Here is a 25,562-nt window from a genome sequence, read left to right on the forward strand (position 1 = left end):
GAGGCACCTACAGGCAGCGGCATGTGGAGACCCTCCACCCCTTCCCTCCCCCCCAACCTAGGAGCTGCTGCCGGAGGGGTATGTGTGCCAGTTGCTTTGGGAGCCATGCCACCTGAGGTAAGTGCTGCCCCCCTGCCTCACTCCCGCACCCCAACCCTCTGCCCCAGTCCAGAGCCCTCACCCCGCACCCCAACTTCCTCCCAGAGCCTTCACCCCTCCTCCCACACCCCAACCCTCTGCCCCAGCCCAGAGCCTGCACCCAAACTTCCTCCCAGAGCCTGGACCCCAACCAACCCCCTGCCCCAATCAAGATACCTCACTTTGTTTTCATGTACTTCCCATTACTTATAGGAGGAGGATGAAGAAAAAAAGAATGAAAAACGGGGGGTGGGGAGAGATAAGAGAGAATGTTCTTTTTCTTGGCTGGGTCCCCAGGGGGGCCTCCCCCAAAAATGAAGCTGCGCACAGGGCCCCATTAATTCTAAATCTGCCACTGGTACCAGGCATTCGTTGCCCTCTGCCAGAAATTCTGCTGCCTTGATGCACTGCACCCCAGGAAATGGCCCTTTAAGAGGAGAAGAGCAGGAGTTTCGGACCTTCTGGTTTGCCTAGAAAGGCCCCCTGGGTCAACTGCTGATGGAACGAGCAAGACTTGGTCCTCCTGGAGCTAGAAGTGTTGGGAGCAGCCAATCAGGGACCAGCAGGCCAAATGACAAAAGCAACCAGCCCTTTTCAAATGGCAGTTCTTGGGTGAAACCAGAATGTGGGTGGGTAGTAGGTGGAAGGACTAGTTAGTCACTCCTCCCCAAGAAGCCAGGCCTGGGCAGGACCTATTGCTGACCACAGTTTGTATTTAGGTCACTGAGGGAGCTTTTTGATTTACTTCGTTTGAGTGTACAGCCCAGGTGGGGCAATCTGATTTAGACATTGGTGGGATTATTGAGCTCACTTCACAAGAGCACCCTGATTCAGTCAACCCAGCACCTTTCACCAGCCCAAATTCACATCCAATCCCGTGAAAATGCTTTTTAAAAAAAGCAGTCAGTATTGTAGTGAACATCTTCCCTCCCCGCTTTTTTGGAACACTGAATACTTTTCAATTTTCTGATTTCTTAAATCTAAGATATTAAAGCCAAAATCTTTCAAAAGTGGCTTCCAGTTTTGGGTGCCTCAGCTCAAGTGCGCCCCACAGGAGACCCCGAAGGCTTGATTTTTTTCGGAAGTGTGGAGCACACGCACCTCCAGTTGAATTTAGTAAAAGCAGCAGCTGCTCAGCACATGTCACAGATCAGACCCAAGCTATTTTCAATTGCACCTCCAGAAAGCGAGGCAATCAAAACTCAGTGTCCAGTTTTGAAAAAGTTGGGCCCTAAAATCTATTCAGAATATTTTCTTTAGCAAAATAAAAAGATAGATTTTTTTTTTTTTAATAATCCTGCTTTCTGCTCTGATGCCATTTTGAAGTGTTCATGGTACTACCTCAGGGGGGAATTTTGCTCTTCTATTCACTAAACCACAGAGTATTTAACTTTCCCAGGATCACTTTCCCCAGAAATCGTAGCTACAGAAAACAAATCTTTAAAACAGAGTTTCCACTTTTGAAATACTTTGCCTTGACCTTTTCATTTATTTTCTGAATAGGAAGCATTTGCTTTGTATGCAGACATAGGTGCCCCCTGAACGGTAGCTGTTGCTCTGAACTCTTTGATGGAGATCTGTAAAGTTTTATGGCTCTCAAGGGAAGAGCCTAGTGATTCACTGTGTCACACAGGAGTTGTTATCATTAGGAAGTAAAACAAAATGCAAAGGCAATTTATCTTTATCTAAACCATTTGTCTGACTCTCACAAAAAGCCAGGCTGTTTATATGTGTGATGTATATTGGCCTTCGAATTATCTGAGTGGAGCCAAACTCTCATCATTACATGGGACTTCCCCCTCTCCTTATCCCAGATTTACCTCCATCCCACACCACTTTGGCATCTGCTGGCTCTGTTAGGAATTATTTACAAGGGAAAGGCTGACTCAGGAAACTAAAGTTATAGAAACTGGTATGTCTGTTATGGAACTAAAGCCAAACTAATTTGAAGTTTCCTGTGCTGCAGTTAGGCTCGTGGCCCTCTTTCGAGTATTTGGGACCTGGCAACTTGAGCGAAAGTTCTCAGTATCAGCAGTACATTATGAATGTCAATTTGCAGCCTGTAAAAATAACTTTCCCAAGGCATAGGAGGACCAGGCCTTGAATTTCTTATCAGGTTTCAATATAAACAGAGTAGAAACTGTTCACTTAGTGGACTAGCAGCAAGTTATGCCTCCTTACACAAAATGAATGTGTGTGCCTAATTACATATGTATAATGTAATGTGTATGTGTCTATATATGGGGGAGAGAATATTTGTATCCTGTTTACAAAGAGCAATAGATTGACCGTATCCTAGAATGAGCTAAATTTGAAAGGGCTGGTTTTGCTAGATCCAATAAAATTAGGATTGCCAACTTTGGTTGGACATATTCCTGGAGGTTTCATCAGATGACATAATCTTTTATTAAAGATTAATCTTTAATTCCTGGAGACTCCAGGGCAATCCTGAGGGTTGGCAATGCTAAATAAAATCCATGTTTATAGGACCAGATCTGGAAACATTTGTATGCTGAGTCTGAGCCTATAAGATACTCAACACCTATTGAGAGTGCTCAGCATTTTGCAGAATTGGGCCAAATGTGACGTTAGATTTTGATGGGCCTGCTGCATTATATCTTTGTGACTTTGTGCTGGGCTTATTGTACCGAGCCTGGATGATCATATCTGATCATGAATCGTGTTTATACCTTTATTCTGGTTCTTGTTCTTTACCCTGACTCTTCCATTCTGTCTTTCTGGGCACTTGCCTCTCATTTTCAACTGTAAATATTCCCATCACTTCCTATTAAATAAAAATCCCACAGGTTTTTTTCAAGCCATAGTAGCTTTATATTAGAAAGTTATAGCATTGTTGTGTATATGTCCTCTTGTTTTATAGTCACCCTGTACTGATGGTTTTGGAGATGGGGGGGTACAAGGGGGTTGCTCAGTTACTGAAAATGTTGTAAAAACAGATACTAATTTGGATTGAAACTTTATCACCCTAACATCTCCCCCATAAAATCAGCAAGATTCCTTTGGCCAACTTCCAGCCAGGGAAATGTAAATGTTCAATTAACATTTAAAAAGCCCTGTGAACAAGACATCAACACGCCAACTCTAACAGGGTTCAGATTTATATGTTCTGGCCAGGCTGATAACTTTCAAGAAAAGTTCAGTGTGTTTTCTTCTCAGCATTACTTGTATTTGTAAAGTGTTCTCATATCCTCGACCAAAGAATCTCCTCTAGTTTTGGTACAGTTTCATATGATTTAAAGGTCAAGTCCTTCACCCCTCTACAAGCACTGGGATAACTTGAATTAAAGAAAGTAAACTTATACAACTCATGACCCAACTCTTGGCATAATCTCTTTCACCATTATACATTACTGCCAGTGTCTTATGTTCTCATTAGTCTATATTCTTACATGTGATTGGACTCTTGACCGATTGAGGTTTCACTGTCCAATGCCTGTGGAACACTCCCCACACCATTCAACTAAGTAGTAAGCCAGAAGGTAGATCAGGATTGACTGTCTTGCCATCCTGGGTGCTTCCTGCCTTTGAGGAGCAGCTTATCCTGACTACTGAGCTAACTGGCGCTCCAAAGTCAGTGGGAGGTAGATGCTGCTTCCAGAAATGAGGCACTGATAGGGGCAGGGATGCAGCTGCAGCTGATAGATCAGTAGCAATGGAAGGAGGTTCTTCACTGATTTATTCCCCTTCTCTATGTGACCATAATCACCTGTATGACTGGGCTGAATCTGTTGCAGATCTGGATGGGGTTTATTACACAGAGAACAGCTGCAGTGAGCCTGGTTGTCTCTCGGGTGGTTAAACAATAATATAGCAACACTTAGCACTTCTCATCTGGTTTCATAGTGCATTACAAACACGGTACCCCTGAAATGGAAATCAGTTTTTGTTCCTATTTTATATGTGGGGATCCTCAGGTGGAAAGAGAGACAAACAGAGAGTCAGTGATAGAGGCAAGACTGGAATCTAGGATTCCTTGTGTAACACCGACAGACTCTGGTTGTTGGCAGGCGGGATCAAACCTGGGGCCTCTGGAGCTTAGTACGCAAGCTAAAAGTCAACTGGCTTTTAACTAAAGCTGTCAAGCAGACTCATTTAACTCTAAGTGGTCTTGGTGCCACTAGATGGGACAGAACACCACAGCAGGAGGTGTGTGGGTTACACTTGCTCCCACTCATCTCCATGCTCTAGCTTCTAGAGACCACACTCCCTCCTCTGATTTTATATTGCACCTGGTTAGTCATTTTCTACCACTAAAATGTCATTAGAGGAAACCCTGTTGTGAAAACCTGGTTGTTTCACCTAGCAGTTCTTATGTTTGCACTTAGCAGAGGAATTTGTGCTCCTTTACATTTTTTCTTTGAAAAAAATTAATAAATAAAATCGTAGGAAACAATGCATCACTTTTTGGAGACAATGGTATGAACTAGTAACACTGCTTCTGTGATCACCAGCATGTTATGTTTGGCACTATAAGTTCCTTTTAGGCTACTGCATTCCGACCTACACTGTAAGGTCTTTACAACTGTTTTTGAAAGAGTAGCATAGTCCCCCCTGGGGGCTTCTAAGTGCCCAGGAAGGTTCAACATGCAGGGTCTTCTTGGGCTCAGGGACACACTGACTGACTGAGTCGTTTCACCTATGAAGATCTGGGTTTGAATCCTGTAACAGTTTGGTGAATTGTTCTTAGTCCAAACTGACCTTTGTCCACAGCACAAAATCCATAACATGAGAGGAAACCTTTACTTGTGTGGCCAAATGAGTGTCACAGCATTAGCCTTGATGCCATTGCCCTATCAATGTGTGGGAAACTTGTGTAGTATCTGCCCTATTTGTGCCAGGTTAACCTGATGCTATGACACTAATGCAATAATAATAAATTAAAACACAACAGTCTCCTGTGCTCAGCTTTTCCCCCAGAAAACTGATTCTTACTGTCCTTTGTTCATGGTGCAGAGATCTCCCCTAACGCTTGGAAGCTAGACAAATTAGATTCAAAAGCCAAATGCCTAAACACCTGCAACCTACTAGAGACAGGGACAGGCTGGCTGCAAAATAGGTCAGGGTGCAGTGCGTCTTCTGCAGAGCTCATCTGCAGACACCAAGCCACTCTAGTGCCAACTGACCACTACTTTTGCCTGGCTGGCCACATGCCAGACATGCCAGGCTGCTTACAGGTGTTTTTCAGACTAGGATGCTAGAGGTCCCTGGCCCCATGGGTTGTGTGCCTATGTGTGTTAAAATAGCAAGGGACGGCCATTCTTCTGTCTCTGCAGCCAGTGCCTTGCTGCAACAAGCATACATGTATTCACATGAAAAGCATCTGTGCAGAGAGGGAGGGGAAAGTATAAAAAGGGAAGAGTTTTAAAGGGGGGGAGAGGGAGTTTATTTCAAGCCTGTAGCTGTTGAGTGTTAATATACATGTCAATACAGGAAGTGTCTTCTAATAACATGGGGAAATGAGGAGAGTTTTTCAATCATCTCCTGCTTAACACATACAGATGTATTCATAATTATCCTGTGCCTGAGGGTGGCAGGCACAGGTGGGTTCCGAAAGGACTTGTGTTCCTGCCAGACAGCGCAGCCTGAAAGAATAACATGCAGACAATTGGAATGCCATTTATCGTGCAAAACACAATAAAACCTGGAGCTTTCTTCCTGTCTCAGAGACCCATAAATTATGAAAATTACACCTGCCTCAGGCCACGGACATATTGTTGTATTAAAGTTTGGCTGAATAAACTTTAAAACTGGTGGGGGGAGTCCTGCTGGCTTTTCCTCCGGCCTCCATCCTTCTGTCACACAGTTGTCTGCTTATGTTAATCCAGTTAGTCATGACTGTACATTTAAAGTCAACTTACATTGCAATTGTTTGGTGCAAAAGCACAGCTACACTCTGTGAAATGAAAACAGTGCACTGGAATGGGGGAGGAGGGCTGGATGTTAAGAGGAGCCCCTGTGTCTCAGCAAAGTTTCTCTGCCGCTGAGGTGATTAAAGCCTGCATTCAGCTTCATTATACTAAAGACCCAGCTGTAGCCATGTTAAAAAAGCTTGATTTTTATTTGTCCCTAACCTTTTTAAAGAAGAAAATGAATCCTTCCTGTCCAAAAGCTTTTTCCTACTGACAGAGCAGGACACACCCCAGCACCTATGAATTTGCTGTCTCCTCACTGTAAATATCCTAAATCAACCAAATTTTTAAATGTACACCTGAGCGGGAATTAACTAAACCAAAGGGCCATAACCTCAGCTGGCTGCACCATGTGTGTCCCCCAAATGCCCCTTCTGATGTGCTCAGCGTATCTGTAACTTCACTGAAATAAACATCAGAGGTTAAGCCTTTGAGGCTTCCTGTGTCTCATGGGGGTAGTGCTGTGCAACTGGACTGTTCTTGCTGTCTGTCCCCAGAGAGAAGAGCTCTTGGGGATGGACAGCAGGGTCTAATCCTGGCGAATCCCTGTGGTATTTTATTCTTCTCATGACATCCCATTCCATGTACCCCATGTAATCCTTTCCATTAACAGGAGTTAGGGTATATGGTCTGCCAAAGCCACAGTGGGGTAGTGTTGAAGATGGGATATGGTTTTGCATCTAATGACGTGCATGGGCAACAGAGGAAACATGGAGTAGGATTCCTATTTGCCCTTGAATTGGTGCTTAGGTGTTAGCCACCAGAGAACCCAGGCTGAGGCCTGCAGGCGAGCCAGAAAAGAGTATGCTTCAACTTCCATCTGGCAAATGGACCTGTAGCCACAGGAAAGGTTTGCCACTCGTGCATCAGGCTCTTTTCCCATACTGTTGCTAAGCACCACTGATGGACTGACCTTGTCGTGTCTCCTTTACTCTGTCAAGATGTTGGATGGTCATGTAAAGTATCATTCTAATAAGAACAGCCATACTGGGTCAAACTAAAGGTCCATCTAGCCCAGTATCCTGTCTTCCAGCAATGGCCAATGCCCGGTGCCCCAGAGGGAATGAACAGAACAGGTAATTATCAAGTGCCTATCAATCACCCATTCCCTCCTTCTTGCATTGGAGGCTAGAGAAACCATTCCTGCCCATTCTGGCTAATAGCCATTGATGGACCTATCCTCCATGAATTTATCTAGTTCTTTTTTTAACCCTGTTATAGTCTTGGCCTTCACAACATCCTCTGGCAAGGAGTTCCACAGGTTGACTGTGCATTGTTTGAAGAAATACTTTCGTTTGTTTTAAACCTGCTGCTTATTAAGTTCATTGGGTGACTCCTTGTCCTTGTGTTATGTGAAGGAGTAAACACTTCCTTACTTACTTTTTCCATACCAGCCATGATTTTATAGACCTCTTATCATATTCCCCCTTAGTCATCTTTTTTCCAAACTGAAAAGTTCCAATCTTATTAATCTCTCCTCATATGGCAGCTGTTCACACCCCTGATCATTTTTTGTTGCCCTTTTCTCAACCTTTTCCCATTCCAATATATCTTTTTTGAGATGGGGCAACCACATCTGCACACAGTATTCAAGATGTGGGCGTACCATGGATTTATCTAGAGGCAATATGATATTTTCTTTCTTATTATCTATCCCTTTCTTAAGGATTCCCAACATTGTTCACGTTTTTGACTGCTGCTTCACATTGAGTGGATGTTTTCAGAGAACTATCCACAGTGACGCCAAGAACGTTCTTGAGTAGTAACAGCTAATTTAGACCCCATCATTTTAGATGTCTAGTTGGGATTATGTGTTACAATGTGCATTACTTTGCATTTATCAACATTGAATTTCATTTGTCGTTTTGTTGCCCAGTCACCACTTTTGAGAGATCCTTTTGTAGCTCTTTGCAGTCTGCCTGGGATTTAATTATCTTGAGTAGTTTAGTATCATCTGCAAATTTTGCCACCTCACTGTTTGAAGGTGAGCTAAATGCTTCCTTTAATAAAGGAAGATTAGGGAATGGGCACTACGATGTTCCCTAAAACTTTTTTTAAAAGCTCTAGAAGGATGAGGAGGCATAAATTGAACACAACTTACTCACTTGTCTGCTCAACTTAGACATAGAAAGCAATTTCAATACTAAACGGTAGTCTGACAGAGGATTGTCTTATCATTGTAGAACATTGCCTCAGCTTCATTTGTGTATAAAAATGAGCCAGGGTTGAACAAGTCATCAGCTAAGCTAAATAAACAAAATGGGAGACCAGAGGAAGTCAAATTGAAAAAATTTTGGATTGTCCACTCACTCTCACTCATAACTGTTTTAAGCTTTGAGAATTCTCTTCTGAGATCTTTGCGTTGACAGAATGATCAAATATAGGAGTGTGTTGTGTGTTCATTCATGTGGCTGGGTTTGTTTTTTTTGCAGGGAGGGGTTGTGGGGGGGGGGGAAGACTTGGCAGCTTTCACTTTATTTTAGCCTCTGGATACTGTCAGATCAGGATTCTACTTGAGCTTTGCACTGTCACAGTTTCAGGCTCCCAGCCAGAAAGCAAGATAATTAACTGTAGTAGATTCTGATCTAAATGTTCAATCTGCTGCTTACCTCCTACAGACCTTGCCGAGTCCATGAACTGGTGCCCATGAGGGAGATGTAAGCTGTTATGATTGATGCAATTCAGGTTATAGAAGTACTTGCACATTCCAGTCCTACATGGTATCAAACTGCTGGGCTTAGCCCATCCGTGCTCATATTTCTAGAATAAATGCTAAAGAAAACCCTTTTTTAAAGAAACCACAAACAGTCACTTGTATATTTAACAATATATATTTTATATATATATTTCTAAATCAGTACATTCAGTTTTAACTTGTTTTTCTTCACAAACAGAAGAACTCTTACAATAGTAGACTTTCTAAAATAAATACTATTAAAATAGAGCTTCAAAATAAATATTCTATACAAAGGAAACCTTCTGTTGTAACTTTGGGGGTGTGTGTGTGTGTATGGAGGTGATTGGTTGGTAGGGAATGAAATTTTTGAACAGCTTTTCATACCATGAAAGAAAAAAAATTCCCAGTGCTGCAAAAGAGACAAACTGAGGAAATAAACTAGAGATTTTAGTTTACTAAAAGCAATGAGAAACCACTTCCAAAAGTCAGTAAAACTTAAGTGTGGTGCCAAATCCTGTCCCCTTCCTCCTTTTACAGCACTGTTCTGTTCAACACCATAGCATGCCTCTGAGGGAATACTTTTGCTTCCCAGGCAGTGGGTACATAGAAGATGCAAATTAAAAACTCTTCTAGGATGCACAAAATGGGTAAGTCCTCTCAGCAGGTGTCTTACTTCCACTTGTGTTCATGAGGATAGGAGCCAGCTCCCCCTGCACTGTGACAACATGACTAGAGAGTAGCCCGAGAGATTATTAAATAGAGTTCATACTTATATGGCCTAGCCAGCAGTCACTCTCCTGGTCTATACTTAGGTTGATATAGCTATGGTGCTCAAGGGTGTGTAAAACAGCCATGCCTGAGTGCCGTAACTATGCTGACCTTATCCCCCTAAGTAGACACAGGTACGGTGGATAGAAGAATGTGTCTCTCAACCTAGCTACCATCACTTGATGTTCCTAAACCAATGGGAAAAATCCCTTCCATCACTATAGGCGGCATCTACACTAGGGGGTTATGCTGGCATAGCAGTGGTGCAATAGCTATGCTGCTGGAGTCCCTGTAGTATAGACATGGCCTACGAGATAGGGGTAGCTTGCAGGGATGACAGACCATGTTGCATGTCATGATCGGTTGTCTCTGCATGAGAGGAAGGCAGCTTATTTAATGCAAACTAGGCGTGGCTCGAGCCTAGACCAAATTTAGATGGCATATTACACTGTCCCTGTATGCTTTATGTCTCAGGAGTAGCAGGAGGTCAAAGTGGGAGCATGTCCCTTAAAAGTGAAGGTGGGGGAATTGGAGGAAAAAAGGGGAAACTTAGTTGTTGGCTGGAAAAATACCTTCCATCAGCACAGCAGCCAAAGGCATCTAAAGGAATAGTGTCATATTGTCAAGGCTCCTCTCGCCTCGTCTAACCCAGAATCTTTTGAATGCTATGCAAGAAGCTCAACAACTTTGTTGCTATGCCTCAGGCAAAGAGCTGGTGAAACATGCCGACTGATTGCTACACCAAAGGGACTTGAAGAATACAAGGAGCTTCATTCTGCTACATTTACCACTGCACTAACACATCCACTAATGCTTTACAGTCTTCCAGCAAGGGATCAGCTTACATTATAGCAGAAGTTATATATTAAAAGAAACCAACAAAGAAATAGGTGTTTACAACTATGTACAATGAAAGTAAAAGTTGCTGGAGGTCCTCTTCGTTAGAGAATGTAAGAATATGGACTTGCTCTGTGTGTGTTTACATGTGAACACAACTATGGACTGGCACAGTGGAGACCATTCAAATGTTATGTTTGCTTGCAGTAACATGCAGCCAGCCAACAATTTCTATTGCAAATTTGCACTAGGATACCCTGCTGCACTAAGCTAGGGCTTGCGGTAAACAGAAAATGTATAGATGGCTGCCATTTGGACGTTGCATATGTTCAAGGTGGAAGATAGCTGATATAGATCTCTGTGCTTGTTGCTGCGTTTTTTTAGCCCATTTGTACTTTAAGAAAATTATATATCATTCCATTAAATAGCAATGCCTTATACATTCAACCAGCAGTTCAACCAGTTTGGGGTTCTTTTCTTTTTTCTTTGCAAGGTTCCCTCTGATCTGTGATACAAACCCCTTCACTGCACACACAGTATCTTCCTGGTGAGGGTAAGCTACAGGAATCAAGATCTGGTAACATAGATGCAGTATCCCTTTTTCTATGATTTACCATAAACAAGCCAGCTAATGCTATAAATATAAAAAGGAAGTTTTTTTAAAAAACAATTCCCCGCTTAATAAATATCTACAATTAAATGTAACAAAAAAAAGTCACCCGCTCATAAATGAATTCTTAAGTAAAAAATAAAATAATTTTAAAAAAAAGCTCCAATCAGTACATTTTGAAAAAAACAAAACAGCAATTGTATCACAACCAAGCAAATGTGATTTCTGGAAAATGCTACATAAGCTTTGCCTATTGCTTATCTAATTAAAGATGACATCTCTCTGTCATTGCTGTGTATTTACGGAGTACATTTCCTCTAATTAAAAAAAAAAAATACACACACACACGGATTAGATCAGCTTTCAGCATGCAACAAGTACCTAGCTATTTGATTTGTTGCATGTTAGGACAAAGTTTTTTTGTTTAGCACCTTGCAGTTATCAAAAGAAAGGGGTTACTGCAGCATAAGGGAGTGCAGTACGAGTGCATAGACAAAGCCTATGATCGTCAGCTACTGAAAACCAAGGGCAAGGTTCCATAAATACGCACCCTTGACGTCCCCCAGTACTCATTAACACTAAAATAGACACTTGTTAATTTCTCTATTTACACTTTACAAAGACACACTATTCTACAGAAAAGGCAAAAGTTGAGCAGCAGCAATAGAAATGAAGGGGGGAAAAATACTTCAAGCAAATGTCATTCTGACCCCCAAAAAAGTGTCCTTAATATTATCAGCAAAGTAGATCTGAAGAGCTTGTTCCAGAAGAACAGGTATTGGATTGATATCTATTTAAAAAATATGTACATGTGTATTGTGCTCAGTTTTTCTTGACCTTGCCACTACCGTCTGAGAAGGGGGGGGGGGAACAAAAATTTCTCAGCTTAGTGGGACTTCTGCATCAGCATTTGCTGAGCACGAAATCACACGACAGAAGTCGAATTCATTCAAAGCCCCCTGGAAAAAGTTTTACTATTGATGTCATAATATATTTTTAAAATCTACTAAATGTGACATCTGAGGCTACACACTTAAGCTCACTAGCAAAATGACAGTGTAAAATTTGAAAAGAAATTGACATGGGTGGGGGGAGGAGAAAAACACATTATGCCCATAGTCCTCTTATTGGGGCAAGGTGAGGGGGGAGAGAGATTCCATATCACTACCTCTGTCAGAAAACAAAATCGGCATCAAAAGGGGAACGTGACGGGTGGGGTAGGAATAGAAATATACCTAAATGGCAATGACAGTTGTAGAAAGTGATTTGAAAAAAGTTATTTCTGCTTCAAAATCTATTCTGGAAGGGTGAAGGAAAAAGCTTTGGGGAAACATTTACTTTGTACTCAACTGGCCCTTTTAATAGTCAAGTGGAGAGAAAAAGTTTAACCCTTTACTTTCAACAGGCTGCTGGTAACATATCAGAGTTGAAAAAGGAAGAAAACCCACCCTACTCTGAATCCACTATTCTTTTGTGAATGAAAATGAATATTGCTTCTGCTGATGTGCCTGTCAAGCTAATAGTTAATTATTCTTGCTGGACGTAGGCACAGCGAGCAGCCAGCACTATGAACCAGATGGTGAAAAGACTTTTTAAGCAGCGGTACTCTGTGATCTGTGTTGGTTTTTGGCCTGGGATCTGTAAAGTATTAAGAATCCTCCTCCATTGGCCCCCCTCTGTTTAACTTTAGATAATCAATTCCAAAACCCTGAATAACCCAAAGTGCTTCAGTTTATGGAAATAGTTACTTCGGCTTTCTTTGTTGATGGCAAAAGGCTAACATATGTTATCCTCAGAACACAGGTTATAACCTCCCCTTTGGTGTCTCTTCCACCTTTCTCATATCCCCCCGCACCCTGCAATGGTCAGAAAGGCTTTTCTGGCCTGCTCGCTTTGCCATCCAGCGCCACCTTGCAGAAGACACTGTTTGTGTTTTTACATCTACATCCGGGCCGGCTCACTTGGTCATAGCATCTCTGGGATAGTTTCACGCAGCCGGTGGCTGGCAGGTAGCACAGCAAGCAAGGCAGGACCAGAGAGAGGGCACCCATGAAAGACCAGCGGGCACAGCAGTTCGAATGGGAGCAGGAGCAGGGGTGGTCTGCACAGGAGCCCTCGTCATCCTCGTTAGTGCAGTGGTAGAAGACTCCCTTCACCAGACACATGCACGTGGAGTAATTGACCAAGTTCTGCGCAGAGCAGAGACACTCCTGGTTGCACACCCAGCAAGAAGGCAAAGCCCGCGGCATGGCACACTCCTTGCACTTGCATTTCCCACAGGCTTCACACAGTAAAAAGTGCTTGTCAAGCTCCTGAGACATGGGTCCCTTCAGATCCATGGGTTTGCAATTCATCACCTTGGGCTGTATCCGAACCGCTCTCGGGGAGGGCTGCTCCGCCACGGGGGCCGGCGCCATGTGGTCCAGGAGCCGCTGGTCGGAAGCCGTGCTGCTGCTGCTACTGATGGAGCTGGGCCGCCCGCTGAAGGAGATCCAGGGGTGGGTGACGTCCTGCTCACATCGCTGCAGGTGCTGGCTGGTCAGCGCGGGTTCCTGGTGGCCTCTGGGGCGCTTCTGGGTGGCCAGGCTGGGATTGCCGGTGTAGTCATTCTCCACGTGAGTAGTCCTCATCTGGTCAATAGGCAGGATGGGGAGCGGATGCTGCAGCCTCCCATAGGGGATCCGACTGTCCAGTAACGGCTGTACCATGACAGAGTTTGGGGCCACAGTTATGTTGTGGGGAATCCGGGGTTCCATTGGTCAGAGTGTCCTTCACCACTGGGGGGTAAAAACGGCTTTAAGTGTCCTGAAAATGAGAAGGGAAAAAGGGAACGGTTCCCAGATTAACTCACATTGTCACTATTCCCTGTCCAAGGAGGGCTCATTGCTCTAGCAGCTATTGCACTGAAGTCATTATGAGCCAAGCGCACCTCAAGCGGAGATAAAGTATCTGCTCTCGTGTAAAGCCGGGATTTGTATTGGCACGGTTTTGCTCTCACTAACCTAGGCTAGCCTAGCACTCCCAGTCATTGCTACATGTAACAATATCTTAGGCTTTAGTAGCCCCTTCTCTCTCAGTGGCGGCTGGGGAGGCAATGCAGGAGGAAGGAAGGAAGTTGAGCTTGCTGCCTTAGAGTTATCAGCCCGTGTTAAAATATTCTTTGGCTGCTCGGAATGCTACCTTGTCACCTCCCTGGTCTCCAGCAGACATGACCATGAGCCACGGCTGGGACAGCTGGGAGCTCAGCCTAGCAAAATGTTGGTTCAACAGGTTTGGGAAGTACTGGTTTAGTATATTCACTCCAAGTAGCACAAAGTCTCAGGCCCGAATTAAGCCCCTGTGTGGATGGCTTAAGTGAGATAGCGTAGAGTTTGTCTCCCCACGCGCTCAGAGTTTGTCTCCCCACGTGCTCAGAGGGGTAGCATTTGACCATTAGGGGAGTTGTTATGGCGGGGGCTGTCATCCTAATCTACAGATCTACCCCATCTCTCCTCACTCATGACATCCTGGGAGGGCTGAGGCATCCACACACCATCCCAGATCCTGCTTGGTACACCCCTGCCTATGCCTGGTCTAATCCCTCTTCCCTCCCCTATGCAGAGCAGACGTTCATTCAAGTTAACAGTGACAGTGGCAGACAATCTTCTCACGGAGAGTCGCTGTGGGTTTCTAGGGGATAATGCCACTGAACGTCTCTCCCCTATCCCACCGCACCTCAAACCCAAGGAAGTCCAACTGTGCAGAGTTGACTTGGCAGGCCTTACGCAGACTTGAAGGATAATGCTACAGCCAGTTCCGACAAGCCTGCTAAACTGGTAGACACTGGAATATGGTGCAGGCCCTGGGGACCCCACAAAGTGCAAGATGAAATGCCAGAGTGCTCTTTATTGCTCACGTTCCTGTGCTGCATGGCTTGGAGTATGAGCTGCTGCTTCTTGGTTGAAAGCCCTCCCAGAGAAGCAGATGCCCTAAATCAGTGCTTCTCAAGCTGTCTGATGTGGGGGACCGGCAATTTTTTCCCCCCAGTGTGCGCGCCGACTGGCAGTCGATGGCTTGCGGACCGGGACCACCACTTTGAGTAGCACTGCCCTAGAGGGTTCAAATTATCCCCCCTCCCCCACCTTTATCCTGGCCCTGGTTGGGGCATCTTACAATTCCTCACCGACTCTCCAGTTTAACAGGACATCTCCAGGACATCTCAAACACCCACAGCAACTGTTCTGAACATAATAATCTATCTTCCTCCCTTGCTCCCTTGAGAAATGGCGGAGGAGTTTGGAGCAGGGGAGTGGGAAAAGGTGGGACCCATACACTTAGGTTCTGCAACCTGGGTATCCTTTGCAAAGGTCCCCAATTTCTGTCTCAACAAACTGCCCTCCATCAGGCAGATATTGGCCTAAAAAGAACAGGTTTTCTACTACTTTCATCCCCATTGTGGGAAATATACATAAGGAGGATATATAGCATTTCCCTAGCAGCACAGCCATCTAAGATACCAACAACAAAGGGATGGGGCAAATTACAGGTAAAGCTCACTTCAATGAGTCTACTGAAAATCTGATCAGAGATCACATCACCCCACTAATTAGGTTATCTCCATCAAACACGAAGCAGAATAATATTTTGCCTAAATGCTGTTTACTAGCTAGATCAGCTCAACCAGCTATTGCTACAGTTTCTAATTTCATTGAAAGAGTGCAATTTATACTGGAGCCAATCCAAAGATTCAACTGCAGTGTAGGACATGAAACCACAGGAAGTAACTAAACTTAAATCAAAGAACGGAAACTACTTGGTTCAAATTTGGAAAATGCACATTGTTTTCTAGTTGATGGGCCATTTCCTTGCTGAGTGACCTTTATATTTATGAATTATGTTCGGGATCAGTTTAAAAGCAGCAGCAAGTAAAACTTCAGAGTAAGCTAAGGGAGAAGGGGCCTTTTGGAATCCAAAAGGAAGTAGTGAGCTGTTCAAGATCTTTATTTTTTAAGTTTTAGAAATGTGTGAAAAGATTTGGATTTTACAATGAAAGGTCCGCCAGTGGGGACTGATTTATCCATAAAAGTTGTAAGTTTGGAAAGAGTGCATTAAACTGGAAGAGCCATCCAAACTCCTGCCCTAGAACTTTTGTGTGTGTATATATGTAACATACACACTATCTTATATAGCTTGGCTGTTAAATCATTTTCCACTAGTTTAATTAATTGGATGAAAAATACTGTACCAAAAAACCCAAAATAACCATGCCACCCTCCTGCATCAACTAAGTGTTGTTATTGTTTTTTTTTTTTGGGGGGGGGGGGAGGATATCTGCTTTAAAATGATGACTAGAGCCCATTATTAGAATAACTTATTCGCTTGATTGAGCACTTGGGATCTGATCCTGAGAGGTGCTGAACACCCTCAACTCGTAGTAAAATCAATAGGAGGTGAAGTAGCTCAGCACCTCACAAAAGGTGCTCAGCGTCTTGCAGGATAGGGCTCATGCAGTGAAACTGGACTCTGGAATATCAATCTGTGGTCAGTACAGTATATGCCTTTTCTGCTGCATTAGCATAGTACGGGTTGCTGTGCTTGAGAGAGTCTGCCACACAAGACAAGAAATGGGACAAATGCTTTATCTAGAGGGAATAATGAAGCTACTTATGGTGGCTTAGTCTTTAAGCTAGCGTCCTCTGCCATTTAATAGTTCTCTAGTTATTCTTTCTCCTCAGTCAGTCATTCACCAAAAAAACCCAACCAAACAAAACAAAAACCCCAAAACAAACCCCCTACGATTAGAAATCAATTGAGAATTTGTTCCTTAAAAAGCAGAACTATTCACTGCTCTCAGCAATCATATTTTGGAACTACAAGCAGAAAGATTTTGGAAGCACTTATTTCCTAACAGCATGAGATGCTTTGACGAAATATTGTCTTTGAAAAAAAATTAGGCAATGATTTCCAATAAGCAGGGCTTATAAGGGGGGTGGGGGGAATGTATATTTCATCTACCTAGAGTTCAGTGTCATAGTGTAGAAAGTACTTGCTTAAGCTCAGAGTTCCGTATTATACAAAGTGTAAACCACTGAATTTGTCAGCCCAAGATTCTGCATTTACAGGAAGTCCGTTGTATTTCACAAGAACCTAGTTTTTTAAAGCTTAGAGGATAGAGATGCAGCTATTTCAGCTGGCAAGGTGCGCGCTCAACATGACTAATTTTGGTATGGATGTAGCTGGAGCTGTACAAAATGGTGGAATACTGCACCATATTAAACCAGTCCTGTCGTTTGCCCTTTATCTCTGTACCAATGGCTTTTTCATTACAGATTTTTTTTTAAATTAAAATAGAACATATGCACCCATAGCTTCCAAATATCAGTTGGGGTCTAATCGAATCCCAGCTGTAGTCTAATGAAATCAGTGGAGTTATGCTTATTCAGAACAGGTCTAAACTAGGTTGAAAAAATCCTCATTTAAGGCGAATTGTGTACCAATATATATGATGGTCAAGTGTTCTGTTCTATAGGGTAGTGTCTAATGTAATTGTCTAGGCTAACAGCATTTAGTTTAACTTTACAAATTACAGGCCAGCTCCTGCACCACTGTATTCAATGCATGTGTGTGCATACTGCATCAATGAACAGCAGCCATCACTGTGGTAAAAGGCAGCTGTCAGGCAAACACCAATGTTTGCAAGGGAAATTGAGACTGTACTACATCTTTTTATTTATCTGAAGGGCCATGCAAATACGGAGTTAGCTGCATGCAACTAGTAGGAATACCTTGCATATTCAACCTATCCCACTGAGTTAGACACAGATCATACAGAGACTGTCGCCATGTCCGGCAACTGTTATACTCTCTGGGATAGTTCATATGCAGACAGACATTAGCAGGTGGTTTTAATTGGGATAATTAATGCTGGTCAGAACACCAGCTTTATTTCCTGGACTTAAACCCTCCCAACCTCCAACAAAATCCCCACCCAAATGGACTTTAAGACAGTCAAGGTTGAAAATCAAATTTAGCACTTTTCATTAAATGATCTCAATCACTTGGCCAAAGGTAGGGAAGTATCATTACTCCCATTTTAGAGATGGGGAAACTGAGACATGGAGAAGTTAAGTGAAAAGCCCAGATTTCCCAACTCCTAATACAGTGCTTTAGACACGCTCTCTTTAGAGAATCCTTTAAAATTATATACATCCACATACTACCATTTTTGCTGTTTGGATTAAATTTCCGTTCCCTATTCTGCACCAAGGTTTAGTAGCAATACAAGACCCCGGTTTGGCTAAGACTTTATTACTCTTACAAAAATAGCCTGAAGCATAAGTACATTGTATGATGCAACAACTTGTCTTTTTGTGATTGCTCACTCAGCCTTTCTCCAGGATACACCCTGAGCAACTGGGCTGAGCGCTGGGAACTGACATTCTCCCACGAGCTTCACCTCTTTTATGTTTAGTATTTGGGTCCATTGATAGAAACAGACCTCAGAATGGTCATTTGAAGCGCACTGCTGATGACAAGCTTCTTGCAGGCTGAATGTTTAGAAGAAGGGTAGATGTACTGGACACTCAAGTTCTATTACATATTTAGTGACTGGATTCTGACAGCCATAGGAGAGGGGTAGAAGGATTTTACATGAATATTTCATCCAAACTACTGTAACTCCTTACTTAAAGTCGTTCCAGTTAACATTGTTATGTTGCTGATCAATTAGGGAGCATGCTCGTTTAAAGTTGCGCAATGCTCCCTCATTACGTTGTTTGGCAGCCGCCTGCTTTGTCCACTGCTTGCAGGAAGAGTAGCCCATTGCAGGGAGCTGGTGGGGGCTTGGAACCAGGGTGGACCGACAGCCCCCACATCAGCTCCCCGCTCCCTTAAGTTCTCTGTGCAGCAGCCACCCAGCAGGCTACCAATTGCTGGCAGTTCAGCTGTCCCTCCCCCCACTGCCCTGTGTTGCTCTTGCCCTCTGCCTTGGAGCTGCTCCTGGGAGCCTCGTGCTTGCTGTGCAGGGGAGGGGGGAAGAGGATGGCTAATGTCAGGGTGTCTCCCTCCCCCCTACTCCTACTCTCCGCTTACCCCTTCTTATAGGGCAGGGTGGGGACAGGACAGGGATCAGGACAGAGGGAGCTTGCTGGCCACAGCTGCTGCCTCAACTTCCTGATCTTTTTAAAGGCAGTGTACTTAGAGTGGGGTCAGTGTACTTAAAGGGGGAATGCGCATCTCTCTCTCTCCCTTCCACACACAGGGTGTGTGTCTCTGTCTGCCATGCTGTCTCCCCTCCCTCCATTCGAGCTGCCTTGTAGAGTGTGAGGCTACATTAACAACAGTGTGTTAACCCTTATAGTTTAAAACTTATAGTGTGTGTTTGTTTTTTGTCTGGTGAAAAAAATTTCCCTGGAACCTAAACCCCCCTGCCCCCCCATTTAAATTAATTCTTGTGTGGAAATTGGATTTGCTTAACATCGTTTCACTTAAAGTCGCATTTTTGAGGAACAGAACTACAACGTTAAGCGAGGAGTTACTGTACCTGTAAGGTAGCAGCAATGCCTTAGCACAGCAAATCAGCATTGGGTTGTGAGCCCAAGCTCAGATACAGGATTTTACTCAGCATGAAACTGGTCACTGAATTTAAAGCAGCTCTGGACAGAGGAAGGGGCCGAGTTGGACAGCTCAGCATGTGCTTTTCTGAACTGAGGTGTCTGGTTCTGGCTCCCAAAGCCATCCAGGTTAAAGAAAGGTGGGAAATAAGAGTTGCTAGAATCAGCTGGAAAATGATGTTTTGAGGAGAAAGGGAACTCTTCTGTTGGTTAGGGTTGACCAGTTGAAGCAGAGTGGAAAGGAACTGACAGATGTTTGTGCTACCACTGGATTTTGAACAGAGATTTCAGTTTCCAGGGTTGTTATGTGGGCATCACTCAGAAATTTCCCAAATACCGAATTCACTTAAATTCCTTCATTCTGTTCATACAAATGCATTCTAACATGATGTGTTGTTTGAAGAGCCACTGCAGTTTAATAGATGCCCTGCATTTCATCCGCAAGGAAGGGACTAATGAGGTCATAAAAAGGAGAGGGAGGAATCTCCCTCTGCTTTTAGTTGTTTAGAAGGATGAAACGACTTGCAGCTTTCATAGGTCCCTCGCAGATAACATTCAAACCAATATTCAGGCAAGAATGAATAATCAAGTTTATTGGTTTGCATAAAAGAATTAGTACAAAACCAGAAAGGGCATAGATTTTAGAAACCAGTTTTCTTTCAACTCTTTAAATAAATAAGTAAACCAGAAAATAAAATCCACCAAAAGTTGCAAACTTCAATTTAAGAACTGTGACGTAAAGCTCATTAAACATCAAGATGCTTGGTGACGAGCCACTTATCAACTAGCAGTCAAATAATTTAATCAAAATTTTACAGTACCAAGTAAAACTTAACTCACTATATAGTCTACCTACTGTATAGTCAGCTTCCAGACAGCATGGTACCTTAAAGGTCCTACTGACTTTCTTTTTAAAGTTAATTGTCCTGCCTTTCATCCCTGATTCATGCAAGGTATTTAAGCATATGCATACCTTTAAGCACATCAGTAATCCTGTTGTAGTCCACATGTGATATATGGGTGCATGCAACAAATACCATCTCTTAAAGCACTGATATAATTCTGTATGCAAATTTTGTTTTCATTTCGATTAAAGAATAACATAACTATTGTATGGTTTCAGAGTAACAGCCGTGTTAGTCTGTATTCGCAAAAAGAAAAGGAGGACTTGTGGCACTTTAGAGACTAACCAATTTATTTGAGCATGAGCTTTCGTGAGCTACAGCTCACTTCATCGGATGCATACCGTGGAAACTGCAGCAGACTTTATATATACACAGAGAATATGAAACAATACCTCCTCCCACCCCACTGTCTATTGTATGTGCAAGTTGTGGGTAACACTTAAATCATTAGTAAATTCAGACCTGCTATTGGTAAACCAGGCACAAATTCACTAGGTTTGGCTATACAGGCAGTTTTCTGAAACCAGACAATACAAGGGAAATCTCACAGATGTTCTGAAATTGGTTTTATGTTTAATTTTAAAGTTAATTCCAGTAAGTCAACTGAAACTCTTTTGAAACTGAGAAGTCAAGAATAAACATCTATTGTAGCTCACGAAAGCTCATGCTCAAATAAATTGGTTAGTCTCTAAGGTGCCACAAGTACTCCTTTTCTTTTTGCGAATACAGACTAACACGGCTGTTCCTCTGAAACCTGTTATTTAGAGAAGATGTCTTTTTTTCCCCATTCAAGAACTAGGAGTGACCATATCACAGGTCTGCAACATTTGATATAAAAAGAATATACAACCCTTTATAGGAATTAACTCTGTGGGTAATTCCGCTCAATCGACTGCAGTTGCTGTTATCCCTTTTTGCCACTTCCTCTTTTCAATACCTAAACTACTATTTTGCTGCATAATAATTTTCTAAAACTTTAGGGTTAGCAAATAATTTTTTAAAATGTACAAATGGTTGTCCATTTCAAACTTGGAAGTTTTGTAGGATTCACTTTATGGGGGAAAAAAATCTTACAGAATTTAATGGAAAAGTATTTTTTATAAAGTTTTTGGACAATCCTACAGAATTTAATAGAAAATTATACACTTACTATAGAACTCTGTGGAATGGTTTATATAAACCTACTGAAAAGCTCATTCTCTATTAAATTTTGTAGGTTTTAAAATAATTTCTTTAGAATCCCACTGGTTTATCTATTAAATTCTTTTGGATTTTCATAAGGGCTGGACAACTTCTAGTTACTGAAAAACAGAACAGACTTTGAATAACTTATTTAACTTAGTAAAGAGGTATGCATCTTCATACAATTAGTTAAATCCCTAACTGTTTAATATTTATATTTTTGCAATCTATTCAATGCCCTATAACCATGTAGTAATAGCAGGATACTGAAAATGAGGGATTAACAAAGGGCCTGATTCTGCACCACTTATGGGGGGAGAGCAGTTCCACTGATATCACCTGAGGAAGGGCTGCAAGATCAGGCCTTAAAGTGGCATCCGATGTATTTGAGAGACATACGTGTCTTGATTCTGAAAGATGCAATTCCCATTAAAGTCAATAGAATTTGCAGATGCTCTGTACTCACCCCTCACCCACCTAGGACTAGGTCCAAGATATCCTTGTTTGGCCCAAGCAGCTTTTGCAAGGTGCAATTAAAACGCAATCAGAGCTTATGCTTAAATAAATGCCAAAAGAAAAGCCCCCAAAACATTGCTCGGAGCTTATTCAGTAATAAATATATCACTAGCTGGATCAGAGGAGTAATGCAATATAGAGCTAGAGTTAAAGCTCTACGCTTGTTAACATCAAGTATTGATTCGTGGGTAACATTACCCCTTTTAATTAAGATTATGCTTCATAAAGGCAATTTTTCAGGGACAGCGGTTGGCCTTCAGCCTCATGCCTTTCAGCGAGTCTTGGTACTCACCTGGTCACATGGAGAGCTCTGTACCTGGTCACATGGAGAGCTCTGTGGTGTCTCTCAGGCAAACTGATTATTTCTCATAAAACCAGGGCTGTTCTGTGGCACTAGAATGTGGTGCTCTCATGGTTTACTCCACCCCTCACTGCCAGCTGAAGTACTGTGTGCTGTTTCTATCAAATACCTGGAACTAAATTCCACAACACTGCCACAAGTACTCCTTTTCTTTGAACTGCATCAGAGGGTTCCTTTTGAACTAACAAAAAAAAAAAAAAATCAGACCCTGTTGAACTTTGCTCTGGTTCAGATACTTGGCCCTGAGGTTTCACGGCATGAAGTTAACAGGATGGGGTGGGAAACAATGCAACCCAAGGTTCCTCCCTTAACCTCGGAGCATAACCTATACAAATATTTCTAACATAACAAATACTAATTTTTGATTTGCTATAGTATCATCCATCCAAAGATTTCATAGTGTTTCACAAGTATTAATAAAGCATCACAACCCCCTGTAAGGAAGGTATGTGGAAACTGGCACACAGAGGTGAAGGGCAAAATCCTGAACCTATTGAAGTTAATGGGAGTTTTGCCATTGACTTCAGTGGGGCCAGGATTTCACTTTAAGTGATTTTGCTAAAATCATACAGTGGGTCATTGAAAGAGCTTGGAATAGAATCCAGATCTTTTGACTCACAATCCTATTATCTAACCACTAGATCATGCTAGAAAGAACCCCAGTAAGAAATACGTGCAGAATTTCCACCCATGCAAAGTGAATTCTGATTTAGGCAGGGCAACGCTGAACTCAAGACAAGTCTAAGTAACTTCCTTATATCCAAAATTACCCAGAAAAGAAGGTAGCAATAGCTGGGGACATGTGTTAAGAATGAAGCCAGGACATCTGCCATGACAGGCATGCCATTGGGCAGCTGGAGGAACACATCAAAGGGGCTAACTGACATAGCACAGTGCTCGGAGAAGGAAAACTTATGGACTTAACAACGTGGAGGACATGCAAAGAGCAGCCCAAGGTAGACAGGAATGGCAAAGCCTTATTGATACTTTCAGTCATATTTGACAGCACAGGAAAGATTCAGAATGGTGAATCAGGCTTGCTGTGTAATTGCAAGGACGCCAAAGTAAGACTACGTAATAGGCAAGACAGGACCATAAAAAACCTAACTCATTCTGAATCACAGAGATAAACAGCTGAATGATATCTGAAGAAATTCTCACCTTGCCTTTGGTTAGCACCTCTTAACCGGAGACACCAAAGTTGATGTGCTTTACCAGCAGGAATCTAAAGATCCCATGAAGTCTTCTGAAGATTTAGTTGGAAGGAAAGATGATGGAGGGGGTTATAGGTGGAAGAGAAAAATTGGCTTCTTTCTGTAGAAAATCCTTTACAAGGATAAAGCTCAGTGTCATAGAAAGCTAGACACTAAGTCAAAGGAGACATTCCCTACCAAAAAGTGTTATAGAAAGTACATGAGAGAGAGAGAGAGATAAGATATGTGGGTCTGAGTAGAATGTCTGTAGCTTCAAACTTCATTAAGTCTAATTTGATTTAATTTAAACTCTAAGCTCTTTAGCAAAGAAAAATTGTGCCTTATTTTTTCTATAGTACATATACAAATGAATAAGAGTTGAATTCCCTTTACGGTCTAATGGCCTTACCTGTGTGAAGATTGTTACAGTTTTTCCATTGAGAAGAATAAGGGGAGGGAGGGATGGGGGGAAAATCAAAAAGCTTAGTGAGGGAATCTGATTTTTTAAGATGAGGCATTAAATCCCTGCCAATGGCTCTGAAATAGAGAAACTGAAGAAAATAGACTTGTAAACTTTCCAAGTCTCTTTCTTGCAGTGTGAGCGAGGATTTGGACTGAGAATTTTCAGATCTCTGAGGATTACAGTTTATCTGCAATAGATTCTCTTATTTTTATTGTTTAAATAAAACAAATTTTGATGTACAAAAGTCACAGAATTTAAAGAACACAATTAGAGTTTTATAAGTTAACAATACTAAATGATGAATGCTACCAGAGGGCTTTCTAGTAAATGAAGGGAATTATACTGCATTAGATCTTAAATTTAAGAAAAAAACAAAAAATAACCCCCTCCACCCCCCACAGTATTTGACCAGTTATTTACCTAAAAAGAAAGACAACTTAAGACACCAGAGATGAACTTGCAAAGTTGTATAGTCAACATGTTTGATTAGTTTTCTGCCTTTTTTATGTTAAGGTGGGGAAAACTGTAGATATTATGAACTATACATTGCTGCAGTGCTAGAAAAGGGTTGTTAGGGCCATTTTATTGAAAACGGATGACCATTTTCCCACCATGGTTTGGGAAGGATAAAACAAGTTTTATTTTGCTCTTTTAGGAGATGAACAAATCTTTCCATATCTCACAGGTGATTTCAAAAGGACTGCAGGGATTTCAAAATGTTTCCTTAATTGTGCAATAGCAATAGAGTCCCTTCTATCAACAGAACAAAATAGCCTATGGAATATGGCACATTTATCAAGGAGACATTCCCAGTAGGGTTCCAATAACTGAGAGCAACCACTCCTTCCTCTGTCATTCATTTCTATATATTGAGAAGGGGGAGCGAGTTATGAAGATAATTGTGATTCAGTGCACAAATTACAGCTTTATTTTTTAACCCCCAAAGAAAAGGAGTTCAAGAAGTTTTAAAGAATAAAAGACAGATTATTCTCTACTCTGGATAATTCCATCGTGTTTCGCCCTCTACGCTTCTTAAAAAAGAAAAGAAAAGTGTGGCAATATGATATTTTTAAATTGAGAAATCAGACCCTTTTGGAAAGATTATATTGCAGAAAAGTCATCCCCTGTAATAAATTACTTCTGATCACTTGAGGAGAAAGAAAAAATGAAGTCCATTCCCCTTGTGATTAATGCTGATTCCTGTTTGCACTCTCATTTCCAAGGTCTGCATTTCCAATCCCACTCTCCTCTTGGACTTCTGTGCCTTGCATATGTCCCTCTCTGTTTTTTCCATTTCCTTTCTGATAATGGATTTTCAGACTATATCGTTTCTAGTCTTGTCTTTCCACTGTGATGCCAGGACTGGTACCAGAAAATAAAACCCTACCTTG

The 25,562-nt window shown here is 42.2% G+C and overlaps 1 protein-coding gene across 2 annotated transcripts in view; it reads right to left on the reverse strand.

Moving 5' to 3' along the window:
* The window catches only part of SPRY4 (sprouty RTK signaling antagonist 4), a 91,737-nt gene that overhangs the window by 64,910 nt on the left and 1,265 nt on the right, over window positions 1-25,562 (reverse strand). The window contains exon 2 of one of the 2 annotated variants that reach the window (XM_048861609.2): window positions 11,259-13,765. The exons of the other annotated variant lie outside the window; for it this stretch is intronic. Coding sequence (XP_048717566.1) covers window positions 12,826-13,716 — 891 coding nt within the window. The 5' untranslated portion in view covers window positions 13,717-13,765 and the 3' untranslated portion in view covers window positions 11,259-12,825. Of the gene's footprint in view, window positions 1-11,258; window positions 13,766-25,562 lie in introns of those variants that run through there. 2 annotated transcript variants of the gene reach the window in all.

The sequence above is a fragment of the Caretta caretta genome, chromosome 8 (genome assembly GCF_965140235.1).
Source record: "Caretta caretta isolate rCarCar2 chromosome 8, rCarCar1.hap1, whole genome shotgun sequence".
In the NCBI taxonomy this organism is placed as follows: Eukaryota; Metazoa; Chordata; order Testudines; family Cheloniidae; genus Caretta; species Caretta caretta.